The sequence below is a fragment of the Mugil cephalus genome, chromosome 8 (assembly GCF_022458985.1).
Source record: "Mugil cephalus isolate CIBA_MC_2020 chromosome 8, CIBA_Mcephalus_1.1, whole genome shotgun sequence".
Classification (NCBI taxonomy): Eukaryota; Metazoa; Chordata; class Actinopteri; order Mugiliformes; family Mugilidae; genus Mugil; species Mugil cephalus.
The window spans coordinates 14,517,700-14,531,534 of NC_061777.1; the positions used below are offsets into that span (position 1 = coordinate 14,517,700).

A 13,835-nucleotide genomic window follows, 5' to 3' on the forward strand; every position below is an offset into this window, starting at 1 on the left:
CTGTGTGTTTTGTGTTAACTGAGCCATATCTTTGTGTTTTGTACATGTCGTGTCTGCAATTTTATGTGCCTGTGTGCTTGTTATAAGTGTTTATTATTGTTATTACGGACTTCATTTGAAGATAATGGTAAGAGCGGCGTATAAGGTAAAATGAGGTTTGGATTGCCCTCCAGGAAATGAATGTGGTGCGGAGCAGTGTCCTCACAATAAATCAGTCAGTCAGACTTTATTTGTATAGCATGTCTCATAAAAAATGTATCTCATCTCCAACACGGACACACACCCACACATACACAAACAGACACACAGTTTAATAGTCTGTGAAGCACTACAAATAAGAACAGCATTCATTAAAACAAAAGCATTCGTTAACAAGAAGTGTGTCATGCTATCGAGAATGAGGAAACAACAGATTAGTAGAAATAGACGTAAGAGAACAAAGTTTTTAAAGGAAATATGAATAAAAATAATAAAAATGCTAGAAGGCAAACATGAGAAAAAGATAAAATTACCATAATAACGGAATAAAAGATGCCATCTACTAAACCATGAGAGGACAAAGTGAAAAAAAAAAAAACTAAAAATAGTCAAAATGCTAACAGGCAAACACGAGAGATAGTGATAAAATTACGGTAATAACACAATAAGCGTTTGGTATTTCTGATGATAACGAGTAATTTGTGCCCTTAAGCGTGGTTTTAAGGATGAGGTAAAATTTGTAAATAGCCTCATGTAATGAATCTAAAGCCGTAAAATGCCCCGTACAATATATATAGCGTGTGTATGTGTGTGTGTTGACTATTGAATAAAAAGTGTTGACGTACATGTGTGCGCGTATGGCGTCGTAGCCCCGCCCCCTGACCGCATCATCCAATCGGGTGCCAGCATTGTAATTTGATGGGAGGTTGTCAACAACTGGTCGGGGAGGAGGAAAAGTGTCATATGCTCGTCTGCTATTTTGTCGACCCACAAACAGAAAGACTTTTTGCAGATATTTGTATCGTAAGGTTTGGTATTTACAGGCAATCTCGGCATATTTACGCGTTGTCATTCTTGAAAAAAAAATCAGCTATGGGGGATAAAGTTGTGGAAAGCGGCTAGTCAGCTAACCGGGAGCACAGTGGGGGTAGGCTCAGGCTGCGCTGGGTTGTGGACGGACGGCTATAAAAACACCACACCCGTCGAGGGGTCTGTGAACGTGCAGAGGTCTTCCTCTGTTTTTTTTTTTTTTGTTTGTTTTGTTCCTCTTTGTTTTGTTTGTTTTGTTTTTTTCGGACCACGCGAGAAGGCGTTTGCTATAATCCCACCATGGATCTGTTTGACAGCAACAGTGCAGGTAAGGAAGGCAGTAACAGTACGCTAACAGCAGCAGCAGCAGGCCAGCTAATAAGTGTCGGGGCATTGGCTGCAAGCTGTGACATTCACCCGAGGACACATGCTCAGAGGGGGCACAGTCGGCTTTTGACGGACCACGTGAAGGCAACTTTTTGGCTATTAAATCCTTACGCAGTTGGGGAGATTGTAACAAGCTGCAGTTTGTAAATAGTCCCACAGTGACATGGTGAGGTCCACATTTTAATGTAACTGTGTCTTCGCCATAAGCACAAAGGAGAATTAACTGGTTGTAATAATAATGATGTAGCTTTTTATGTCATATAAAAGTCTAAACAACAATTGTGTCAGGTTGAAGTGTGTTAACACACAGCCCTGCTGCCATCCCAGATGGAGCCTGTTGGTTTGATAGTAGCTGTGTTGTGTCTTGGTGTGGGGAGCTGATAAGTCAGCTCAGCCCTAGCAGCAGGCAGCTGCTTTATAGCCCACAGTCCCAGGGCGTTCAGGGCTTTATTAAAACAAATAATAAAAAAAAAGGCCAGTGCACACGCTGAAATAGCTCTCTCAAGAAAGCTGGGTCTTCAAGGAAGGAGCGACGTATCAAATCACAGCGGGCTGACTTCCTGTTTTTTTTTCTGCGTGAGCTTTCGTTCTAGTCTGTGACTTTTCAGCATTTCACAATCCTGTTGCGATAGATGGTGACACGAAGGCCTTAGCAGATTTTTACTTCCCATATGATCTTAGTGTTCAACCAGGCAACGACTGCGCTGGATGCACTGTGTTCACCTATAATTCAGTGAATCTCAGGTGTTAAATGTTTTGGGAAGTCAGGAAGCCCACTGTCAGCAGATAACATGCTTTGCATACATACTTGTTGTTATCTACATTTGCCTGACTTGATATTTCTAACACATAACCATGATAACCACTTTAGCGATAAAAGTTGCCATAATTTCACAGCAATATTCAATCCTTGTTTTTCCGAGTAGATATGACAAGCATTAAAGCGTTTTTGTGGCTATTATTTTTATCTTAAATTCCCGTGGACATTACACATTACCTACTACTTAGCTCCCACCCTATTAATAGGCATTCACACCACAGCAGTGTGGTCCAGATAGACAGACTGAGACATCCCATGCAGTCATATCAGAAAACACTGCACTGGACGGACAAGGAGCCAAATAATTCACCGCTCACTTTTCTGTCTCCGTGTCCTTTCCACCCAAATCCTTCAACAATTGAGACTGAACATGTATTGTCTTTGGCCTGTAGTAGCATGAGTGGGACGTGAGGCATATTGAAAAGTCTTGCCTTCTGCTGCCTTTTACGATTTCAGTTATCGAATTAGTAAGGTGAACATGGTGCTAGTTGTTCCAAGAATTACTGAAAGGAGAAACTGCCTGCCAGCAAATAAGAGGAATTTTGTAAGACAAGGCTGCACCCTTGTCATCATGCTGAAGGTGCAGGTTGGTTTGAGGAAATGGATGCTTTTCTGAACTGAAGTAGCACATGACACAGCCTGGTTTTGAATATTCATTATATTGGTCCCTCTCTTTTGTTTAATTCCAATGATGCTAAATTGATTAAATCTGCAGGAGAGGAGAGTGTGTTTTTGGTCTTTGTGCATTTATTCAGTCGGACAATACGATTGTAAGTAGGTCAGATACCAGGAAATGGTAAAAGGTAAGTAACAGGAAGTCACACATATTCCTTTATTAAGTATGTATGCACTTTCAGTGGTCACAGAAAGCCATATGTAGTATACAGTGTCTTGTTTCAGTAGCTCTCAACTCTGTCTTCTGTTGTGTATTACCTACCCCACTCGTTTCCTTTTTGAGTGCCATCTGTCTCATTTCGTTCTCTCTGTGTGTTACAGACCGTGCCAACTTGCCGCGAAACATGATTGAGAACAGCATGTTTGAAGAAGAGCCTGATGTTGTGGATTTGGCCAAAGACTCTGCTGCGTTCCCAGTATGCCAGTCAACTATATATGTCTATTATGTTTATATAGTGAAACGACTGGGGCAAGATAGATAAGCTGATTAAAATATTCCCGACACCTCTGGGTAACTAGTTATACTCGTTTGCCCATTTCACTAGTTTGTACATCCTGCATACCTACAGTACTGCTGCTCCTCATCAAGATTTCTTGAATTACTTACTAGGAAAAGCTAGAGTATATCAAAGTTTCCATCTCAGTCCCTCAGCACCAGGTTACTTTTGTCTTACTTCTCTCGTTGTCTGGCATCTGACAAACCCACACATGAATATTCAATATGTGATATACAAAAAGACCCCTTGTGTCATTTCAGTTTATGCTTGTTTTATTTAGGGACCCTATTCTGTCAGGAATATTTTCCATTACTTTTGTCTCTCCCCTCAGTTTTCTCCACTATCTCAATATAACATGCTAATTAATTTATCTATACAAACTGTCGCATTGATAACAGTAAAAGAGTGCATGGTCTCTCCAGGCGTTTCCTGCTCTTGACCCGGACGAGGTGGCGTATGAGCCTCGCAGCTCGCGGCTGCTTGTTCGAGGCCTGGGAGAAAATGACATGGACGACGAGGAGGAGGACTGTGAGTCTTCAGCACGTCTGCTGGGCATGTCCTTCATGAACCGTAGCTCCGCTCACCGATCCACCTCTTCTCCTTACACCAGACAGGCTCCACCGAGGTAAAGGGTGTCATTAACTTTGAGTATATTTGCATTCAGATATGTTTCCGCTGTCGCATGCCTTGTGACGTTATATGCGGTAGATTTACATAGTTAACATAGTAACTTATTATTTTTAGTATAATGTCACTTCCTGTGACCTCACTCTCGATGGTAAAACAGTCTGTGGATATACTTGAACTTGAACTTAAAATTGTGTCCTGAAACCGCTGCTGCGTTCGGACAACCCCTGTGGTTTAAAAATGCCGTTGTTAAATGAAAGCGCAACACAGTTTGAGGTAAGTTTCAGTCAAATTTCCTGACCAACAAAAGTACCCACTAAGTTAAACCACAATTCAAGAAAAATTTGAGAAAAATAAAGATAAAACTACTATATTTTAGTTCATTGTAAATGTACTAAAAGCTCTATTCAAATATGAACTCAAGTACCAAGTCAGGGTTGCAATTTTGCACCTGATCTGTCTATAGATACTCATCTCTGCAGCTCTGTATTACTCCTTAATTGTTAGATAATGTATGTAATCTAATTTGTTTTTGTTTCCAGGTCATGTTCCCGGCCCTCGGCGCGTACCATGGTTGTCTGCGTGTTGTTCCTGGTGATTGTGGTATCTATGACGATGGTATTGAACTTCTTACCCGGTTGCAACTTCACCAGGGTAAGAAAAATATTTAGTCGGGTCTGTTAATGTAGGCTTGACAATTATCTGTAAATAAACATAAATCACCCTGTACATCCAGTGCAGTCCTCCATGCTCGGCTACACACTCATTCCCCCTGACTCACTCCGACCGTCCATATTTCTGCAGGCTGGCTGTCGTAAACCAAACAAGACCGCTCCCATCGAGCCCGTCTACCCTATATCCACAAACGGTGAACTTTTTCCATGGGCACTGCTCCGACTGCCTCGCAGCATACGTCCTCTCAGCTACGACATCACCCTCAACCCCGACCTTGGCAGCATGACCTTCACTGGCCGCACTGTTATCAACATGTCTGTGTTTCACAGCACAAAGCGCATTGTCCTGCACGGTGCTAATCTCAATATTACCAAAGCTACATTCAAGGTGAGTTGAAAGCGTTGATGCACCCAAAAAAAACAAAAAACAAAAAAACAATCATTTTGCTTTTTCATGTCATGTCATATCTTGTTTACTGATTCTGCCTCTGTTCCAGCTGGGTGATGGGCAGGCCAGCAACGTGACGGTGCTGGAGTATAAACCCAACCAACAGATTGCTGTTAAGTTTTCTCAGGAGCTGAAGACAGGCCAGTACTGTGTTTTGACCCTGGATTACTCCGCAAGCCTCTCACACACTTACGATGGCTTCTACAACAGCTCATACACTGATAAAGACGGAAATAAAAGGTACATGCGGAAGTGGTGTTCCGCGCTTACCAACAAAGCAGTAGTGTTGCAGTAATTAAAAACTGAAATTTGGTGGTGGTCATATTTGTATCCGTCTCGTCTCCAGGGTCCTAGCAGCGACGCAGTTTGAGCCGCTGTCAGCCAGGAAGGCTTTCCCATGTTTTGATGAGCCAGCTTTCAAAGCTACTTTCCTGATTAAAATCAGCAGAAAATCCAACTACATATCTCTTTCCAACATGCCTAAGGTACTGTAAAATTACACTACCTCTGTGATTTATAGAATATGATGCCAAGTGTTGAATTATCAGACTGGTGCTTTCAGTGCTTTCATCATTCTGTACGGTTGACATAATTTTTTCCACTTTTGCGTTTATGGTGCATTTGGGAGGCCCACCAGTATCTGCCAGTATCAAACTAAAACTAATACAGTAACAGTGACATGAAACAGACTACAGTTTGAATTACATCTGGTTTCAATAGACTGACAGAGTGTATTTTCAGAGTGCTTCTTGAATAGCAGGGAAGAAACGGGGTCAGTCAGTTCCTGTGTACAACATTATTAGGTTAGCACAGATGATGAGACTTCACTGGCTTAATGTGAAGCCAGTTGTTTGCTATTAGCCACTGGCATCTACAAAATGAACAGACTTTCGTATGAATAGCTTAACACTGCACTTACAACTTGTCTCATTGTCTACCTACCTACAATCGTGACATTTGGTTTATTGCTGTTTCGCCACAGTTTACAGTGTAACACAGTGGTAAAATATCACTTCCTCTCCCGGGGAACCTGTGAGTCATTTGCGTTCCCACAATGACTTGTCAGCGCTTAGTGTGGGCACAATTAAACAAACAGGCAGTATATGGTGTTCGCCTGTAGTGTTGTCGTGCATAGGTTTTGATTTCGTATCCCTCCAACATTGACTGGTTGTAATCTCATCGTTATGCTTCGTGTTTCAGGCTAAATCCACAGTTCTTCCTAATGGCCTCGTACAGGATGAGTTTGAAAGGACGAGCGTCAACATGAGCACCTACCTGGTGGCCTTCGTCGTCGCTGACTTCAGTCCTATCAGCAAAAACGTTTCAGAAACCCTGGTAAGTCAGATACAGTTTGTCTGCCTTTAGTGTAGTTTTTTTTTATTTTTTATTTTTACATTTAAAGTGTCTAGTTGTGCGTTTAACACTATACACTGTATGTTGGTGTCTGTTTGTTTTAGGTGTCCGTCTACTCTGTGCCAGAAAAGAAGGAGCACGCTGTCTATGCTCTGGAGACAGGGTCCAAGCTGCTGGAGTTTTACAATAACTTCTTTGAAATTAACTACCCCCTTAAAAAGCTCGGTGAGTACACGCGCAGTTCACGCAGTGCCCCGTCTACGTGTTTGCACCCTCTTATTGTTCTTTCTTCCTACCCTCTTCCCACACCCCTGTATGTTTTCTTTCTGTTTTGTAAGACTTGGTAGCCATCCCAGACTTCCTCGCGGGAGCTATGGAAAACTGGGGGCTCATTACTTTTCGAGAGACCACCCTGCTGGTGGGCAACGAATCCTCTCCTCTGGATAAGCAAGTAGTTGCCTCCGTGGTAGCGCACGAACTCGCTCATCAGGTACCTTTGTTTTCCGTTTAGTGTGTGATGGAAACCGTTCGGGGTCCAAACTGATCCCTCTGATGTTGTGTTTCAGTGGTTTGGGAACCTGGTAACTATGAGCTGGTGGAACGATCTGTGGCTCAACGAAGGATTTGCCACCTACATGCAGTACATGTCGCTGCAGACGGTGTTTCCCCAGCTGGACATCGTAAGTTCAAGTGTCTGACCCGTGAATTGCTACATGCACATTGCGAGGTTGATAAAGTTGTGTACTTTTGCCCACTCAGTCCTGTGTGCTTGCAGGGTAATTTATTCCTGTCGGTTCGGTTCAGAGCCATGGACAAAGATGCACTGAACTCGTCCCATGCTGTGTCGACAGAGGTTAATACACCGGAACAAGTGGAGGAGATGTTTGATTCTGTTTCCTATGAAAAGGTACAGGTTTACATGTAATATTTTGGTGGAAGAATTGACACTGTTCGTTTATTTATCTCAGTGCCTTTGTTTTGCAGGGTGCATCCATTCTCCTGATGCTGAACGCTTCCCTGCCAGGAGACCAGCAGTTTAGAAAGGGTATCATTCAATACCTAAAACAGTTCAGTGGATTAAACACAGAAACTGATGACCTGTGGAACAGCCTTACAGAGGTCTGTGTGTGTCTGTTTACGTTTGTTCTTTTGGCATTGTTATCATTGATAATAGACAGTATGTATCATTTTAGCTTCCATCTGCAGTTTGACATGCAATCATGTCACTTAAATATACTCTTCTTAACACTGTATTCATTTCCTGACTCACTGAAAGGAAGTTAGAAGACATAACACGACGTGAAATTGCTGACCAGGATGTTTAAACTTAGTGTCGTCAGCTAAAGTTGATTCTTCTGCTGCCAATGATGCTTCTGTTGAAAACATAACTTCCATAGGCCTAGTGTCGCACAGATCACCTTACTCTTGCGTGTGCTGTGTAGACTGTGAGGTCGTCCGTCTTACGTGTTGACTCACTGGACTTGCCCACTGTCTTCAGGTTGAGTTGTCCACGCAGCACCTGAATGTGTCGGAGATGATGAGCTCATGGACATCGCAGAAAGGCTTCCCGTTGGTCACCGTAAGCCGTAAGGGAGATCAGGTGGAGCTCACGCAGGAGCACTTCCTGCTCACCTCTGACAAAGCCACGCATAGTTCAAGGTGGGTTACATTACCAAACACACACACACACACACACACACACACAGACAGGTCACAGAAACACAGCCTATCCCTGATTGCCATCTATTCTCTCTTTAGCTTGTGGAATATTCCAGTGACATACGTGAACGACAGCTGTAGTTTGGCCCCTGAGTGCAGACAACTGTTCACTCTGAAGAACAAGTCAGGTAAAAACAATCTCATACACCACGTATGAGCTGCTGTTCCAAATACTAAATGTTTGTTTGTGGTATATGTGTGTGTTTTCAGGTAGTCTTAAAGTGCCAGCAAGTGTGAAGTGGCTGAAGCTGAACTACAGGAACACAGGCTTCTACATCGTCCACTACGGAGACGAGGGCTGGGCTGCTCTTATCAGTGCTTTGTCCCAGAATGTCAGTGTACTCACCCATGAGGACAGAGCCTCACTTATACACAACATCTTTGCTCTTTCCAGGTAACAAACACAACAGTCTTGCTTAGTATGTAGTGTGTTTCCTGTTTTTGTCTTTATGTTCCATCTGTCCTCATTGTCCCGTGTTGTCAATAGGCTGGGACGTGTATCCTTCCATCTAGTCCTCAACCTGTTAAACTACATGTCCAATGAAACGGAGACTGCCCCTGTGACAGAGGCTCTGCTACAGCTCAACACAATCTACAGACTGCTCGACAAAAGACAGGAGTCTGCGCTTGTGGCCCGCATGAAGGTACTGCACATGTACACACACACACACACACACACACACAGTTTGTTTACAGTGAGTCACGTGCCAATCAGCAGCATCCAACACGTTTCACAATGTGTGCTGCATGAAGTAGTGCTGAAGTTTGTCAGAATGACTTGTCTAGGAAGTTATTTTCAGTGTAAAAAAAAAAAATTCAAGAGCTTAAGCCTTAAGAATTCAGAGTGAACGGTCTTTTTACGGATTTATTTATATTTTCTCATAACCTCGTAACTCGTAACCTTCAAGTTCTACCATATTTTTAAATCAACTACATTATTAAAAACCAGCACATGCAGGATACAAGCTTTCATCAGAGGTGTGAAGGCAGTTTGTAAGGTTACGTGTTCTCAAGAACTGCTCACATCAATGTAAGGTTTCTGCGTTCTAACGTACCATTGATTTTTTTTTCTTGGATACAACAGAACTACATTCTGAAGGCCTTTGGTTCCCTGATGAACAAACAAACATGGGTAGAGGAGGAAAGTGTGTCCAAACAGGAGCTGCGCTCAGCCCTGCTGCGGACGGCCTGTAGTCTGAAAGAAGAAAATTGCATTCAGCACGCCCAGTCCTTATTCAAACAGTATGCTGAATCCAATGGGACCATACGGTATGTGAAGAACACAAGAAACATTTTATTCTGCTTACTGTACTGAGGGTCATGTTGGCAGCAGGGTGAGAAGCGCTGCCCGAACTTAGCTTTAGAAATAGAAGTGATGTTTAGCATGGTTGAATGGTCGTCTACCATTTGACTTGTAGGAAGACTGAAAACATTTCTACATATTTATTCCTTCCATATTCATTTCTGTAGCATTCCAGGCGATCTGCAGGAAGTTGTGTTCACAGTGGCCGCTCAGTCAGAAAGAGACTGGGCAACTTTGTTGAACATGTACTCGAAGGCCACTTATGACTCTGAGAAGCGAAAAATGCTGCGAGGCCTGGCTTCCACTCAGGACACCCAAAGTTTGGTGTGGTAAGTGTTTAAGCTCCTATTTATTAAGCATAAATACTTTTAACTTTTCCATCTGGCCATTTGTTCCTCCAACACCTGCAGCACATGTGCACATGTGCACTTCATAAATACAGTGGAGGAAGTAGGCAGATCAGGGCTTCACAAAATAATAACTTAAGCAAAGTTGTGTTCAAACCTAGTTCTGCATTTCTGTGCTTCAGTTTTGACATATAAATCGAAACATCGCCCCTGTACTGGTATTTACAATTTGTGCTTGCATACACTTGATGGCTGACTTTCTGTGACTGTAAATTATAATGGATCTGAAATGTTTTAATAAAAACGCGGTTTGTGCTTGTTGTGATGAGGAGTATAGTGTCAATGCACTGAAAATCATTTGAACACTTGTTACCGTGTGTTTAGGATTCTAAAGGCAGGTCTGAATGGGGACATCATCCAGACACCGGAGTTGCCTTTGGTCATCGCCACTGTGTGTAATGGTTTTGCTGGGTATTTGTTTGCCTGGGATTTTATACAACAGAACTGGGACAGTCTCATAGAGAAGTAAGTGCTCCTGTTTAGGTTCACACTCTGAGATTATGTCACCCTAGAGTGTAAAAGATAATACAGAATCAGTGTTTTTTTTACTTTTTTTATTCAGGTTTCCTGTGGGATCCTTTGCTATCCAGACAATCATCAAATCTGCTACCTCTCAGCTCTCCACACAGGCACACCTGCTACAGGTAAGTGTTATAGAAAGCACATTTATTTATTCTCTAAACTCTCCTCTGGCTAACGTCTCGCGGTGTGTTTATTGTGTGTGGTACGGTACAGGTGCAGACTTTCTTCTCCAGTCTGAAGGAGCGCGGTTCTCAGATGAGGAGCGTACAGGAAGCTTTGGAAACCATCAGGCTAAACCAGCGCTGGATGGACCAGAACCTCCCCACTCTCCAGAAGTGGCTGTAACGCAGACAATCTATCCAGTCCCCACCCCAATAACAGGCAGCTGGGGTGATGCCGTTAATACAGCAGCAGTGTTTGCACTATCGTAGGACTGTGTCTCACAACTCCCTTTATCCAGTGGCAGAGTACTTATCAGTGGCAGGGGGCTGTGCTCTAGCTGGGTGGACAGGGTGTTTGATTTTCTCGAGACTGGTCCTGTCAGTTGTACTTGATAGCTCAGGGTGGCTCTGATTGCGTGTGTGACTGGGCGTTGTTAGATACATGACACACTCCTCATGTTTTATGCTGTTCGACCAAACCTCCTCTGCACTTCTCATCTAAACCTCATGCCTGAGTAGACAATCATGCTTCACCTGCACTCCTTTAGCCCAGACGGATCTCAGGCACCTAAATGTTGGAGTTGTAAAGTGGCCACTTGGAAAGTCAAAAGTGTGATGAATGTCAATGTTACTGTCTATATGAGTATTGACAAGTTAATGTAAAGATGCGTCTGTCAGGGATTCCTCAGCAATGATAATTTATCGAAACCATAAATGATGCCTACATGAGATGTGAAATTATTCTCGGTGTTAAACTAAAACCTTAAGTCGCTGTTAAGAAAATACCAGTGTAAAAGCTGCAGTTGCCTGTCAGTGTCAACTAATTATTCACACAACTTGAAGCATTCGCTTTATTAGCCATGGTCGGGTCAGTAGGTCGGTTGATTGGTTGGTTGGTTGATTGATAGCTAAAAATACCAAACTTGCTTTGGCGTCAGTTGAATGTACTGAAAAAAAACCTTCTCACTGTGTACAGTTGATGATGTACAGAACAACAGTGCAGGTTTAAAATCAACAACCGATGTGTCTTAGGCGAGAGCGGGAAGTGCACACTGGAGCCAGATGTTTCAGCCATAAGCTCGGTTTTAAGTTTAATTTTTGATGGCTTTTCTCGGTGCAGTGCAGCCACTGTACAAACTCCCTCTTTAAAGGATAATTCTGGTCTTTTTAAAGCCCACATCGTTTTGTGTCTAAATGATTGATTCGGCGGAGGAAAACAAATGTTCACAATCAATCTAATATTCAGTGAAAATGCTTTGACTGGCGAATGAAACGGCTACAGTGTAATCAAGCAGGGCGTTGTCTACAGTGCATTGAGAGTGCTTGTTTTTATTTATAGAAATCGTTTTTTTAATCTTTTAGATAACAGTCCGACTCCAACCAAATCTAACATTCATGAACTCCTCCCAAGACGTGTCTTTCTGACCTTCACTCGTGTTTACGCTGTTGTCTTTCTACGCCAACTCACCTCAGACGAGATTAGATGAGATTTTCTTTGAGCAAAACTCCGGTAAATGTTAGACCCATCTCTGATTACGCAGGAACCATTAACATAGTGTTTCTAAACTAAAATAATGACGCAAGCCTGTCAGTCTTGACAACAAGCACTTTGATAGAAGAGGCCCTCTTTGATTAGGCTCTTGCCCGTGTTAACATTCACACTTAATGTCGGACCAATTCCAATCATTTACGTCACTATTATTCACTTAGATCCAAAACGATGCGTAAATGTGGCCCTAGATTTTAAAATACTGGAATGATCCTAAAACTCCATGTGCTTGTAAACTTGTAATTATAATGTAAATATGCTCAACCCCACAACCTTTATCCCTGCGATTTTGGATGTACTGTTTGAAACAGCTTGACTTTTAACACTTTAATATTTGCTTTCTGTTGTGTGTGTGTATATAGAATGTAAAAAGGACACGTAGATGTATGCATAGAAATCATCAAGACTTTTTACTATACTTCCCGATTCAGACAACCACAAGGAGGCCATTTGCAAATGAATGCTGTGTTTTAAGGGCTAATATGCAAAGTGAAGATACAAAGTGTATAGAAGAAGGTCTGTATGATCTGTCCAGTAAGCTGTTGCTTATCAGCCAAAAGAAGTAAGTATAGACAGGACAAGTCCGGTGTTACTCTGCTGGTTTTCTCCTGAGAACGAGGAGTAGCTTAGCTATTTATGGAGCATCTTTACATGCTCCACTACATTTGCACCAGTGTAATTTAAATACATTTAGACGCTTCCTGGGCTTTATTTAAAGTGGTACTTTTTCAGTCCGTTGTTGGTCGCAATCCTTAGAGGCTGAGTAATGCCATCAGATGTTGTATTTTATCTGTGTTACCTTCATTATGTTTGCATCACATGTTTTTGGTTGTCTTGTTCTCGTTGAAGCTTTTATTTTGTCTCATTCATTTAAATTTAGTACCACTGAATGTAGCACAAGCTCTCTGTATTGGTCAGAGTCGCCCTGTGCATAGGTGGGAACTCCACTCCAAGTGCTTATCTCTGCACTAGTGACTCTTTGTGGTTGGTTGGGGTGGCTACACAGATCAGGGAATACTGAACGAATGTGGGCACATGTTATGGTTTGAAGATGATGTAAAAAAGGAAAAGAATGAGTACACTCCAGAGAGACGAGGAAAATTAGAAAGAGTTAAGTCGTAGTAGTAGTAAGAAGTAATTCAGACGTCATCAACAGAATCAACAGCCCCTTGACTCATTCCATCCTGTCCGTCATAGTTTCAGTGGGATTATGTGTTCAACTAGCATTTACTGTGTACTGTTCTTTGTTTTTTCTTTTCTTTTTCATTGCACCGGCTATGTGATGTAATGAGAAAACTGAAGTAAATCACCACATGTGCAGCAAACCCGGTCAGATTGTGTTTGGTTTTGGGACAAAAATGCTGTAGATGCTTCTGAAGTTTTGTTGCTCTTCACATGAACAAAAATATAAATAATTGTTGTTTTCTCAAAATGTTGGAGTTTTTTATATATATATCAACAAATGCAAAGAGCACTTGTGTATCCTAACCCTTCACACATTGATAGCCTTATTTATAATAGAATAAATCCTTGGTGGCTTATTTTTATAGTTCTAAAACCATTTTTTAATGAAATAGACCTTAAAGTATTTTCACTACTGACGGTCCAGATGAAGTCGAGCTGCATGCAAATGTGCAGGAGAGAGTAGCTGTAGTGGATTAGTAGATACAAACTGCTTTAGGTCA

The 13,835-nt window shown here is 42.1% G+C and overlaps 1 protein-coding gene across 1 annotated transcript; it reads left to right on the forward strand.

The window, feature by feature from the left end:
- Positions 1-915: 915 nt before the first annotated feature.
- On the forward strand, positions 916-13,582 carry LOC125012234 (leucyl/cystinyl aminopeptidase). Its single transcript, XM_047592072.1, has 22 exons — positions 916-1,336; positions 3,212-3,306; positions 3,810-4,012; positions 4,557-4,668; positions 4,819-5,076; positions 5,186-5,376; positions 5,483-5,621; positions 6,337-6,471; positions 6,594-6,714; positions 6,828-6,979; positions 7,056-7,169; positions 7,265-7,396; positions 7,474-7,608; positions 7,988-8,148; positions 8,248-8,336; positions 8,419-8,602; positions 8,696-8,852; positions 9,293-9,477; positions 9,679-9,840; positions 10,243-10,383; positions 10,481-10,562; positions 10,654-13,582. The coding sequence occupies exons 1-22, from the start codon at positions 1,309-1,311 to the stop codon at positions 10,783-10,785; spliced, it is 3,108 nt and encodes a 1,035-aa protein (XP_047448028.1). The 5' UTR covers positions 916-1,308; the 3' UTR covers positions 10,786-13,582.
- Positions 13,583-13,835: the final 253 nt, after the last annotated feature.

What these genes read in the sequence shown, in the direction of transcription:
- LOC125012234 (XM_047592072.1), top strand. Translation starts at nt 1,309, where the DNA reads ATGGATCTGTTTGACAGCAACAGTGCAG. An exon ending in CTCTTTCCAACATGCCTAAG is followed by an intron (nt 5,622 to 6,336) that starts GTACTGTAAAAT and finishes TTCGTGTTTCAG; the next exon opens with GCTAAATCCACAGTTCTTCC. An exon ending in CTACCCCCTTAAAAAGCTCG is followed by an intron (nt 6,715 to 6,827) that starts GTGAGTACACGC and finishes CTGTTTTGTAAG; the next exon opens with ACTTGGTAGCCATCCCAGAC.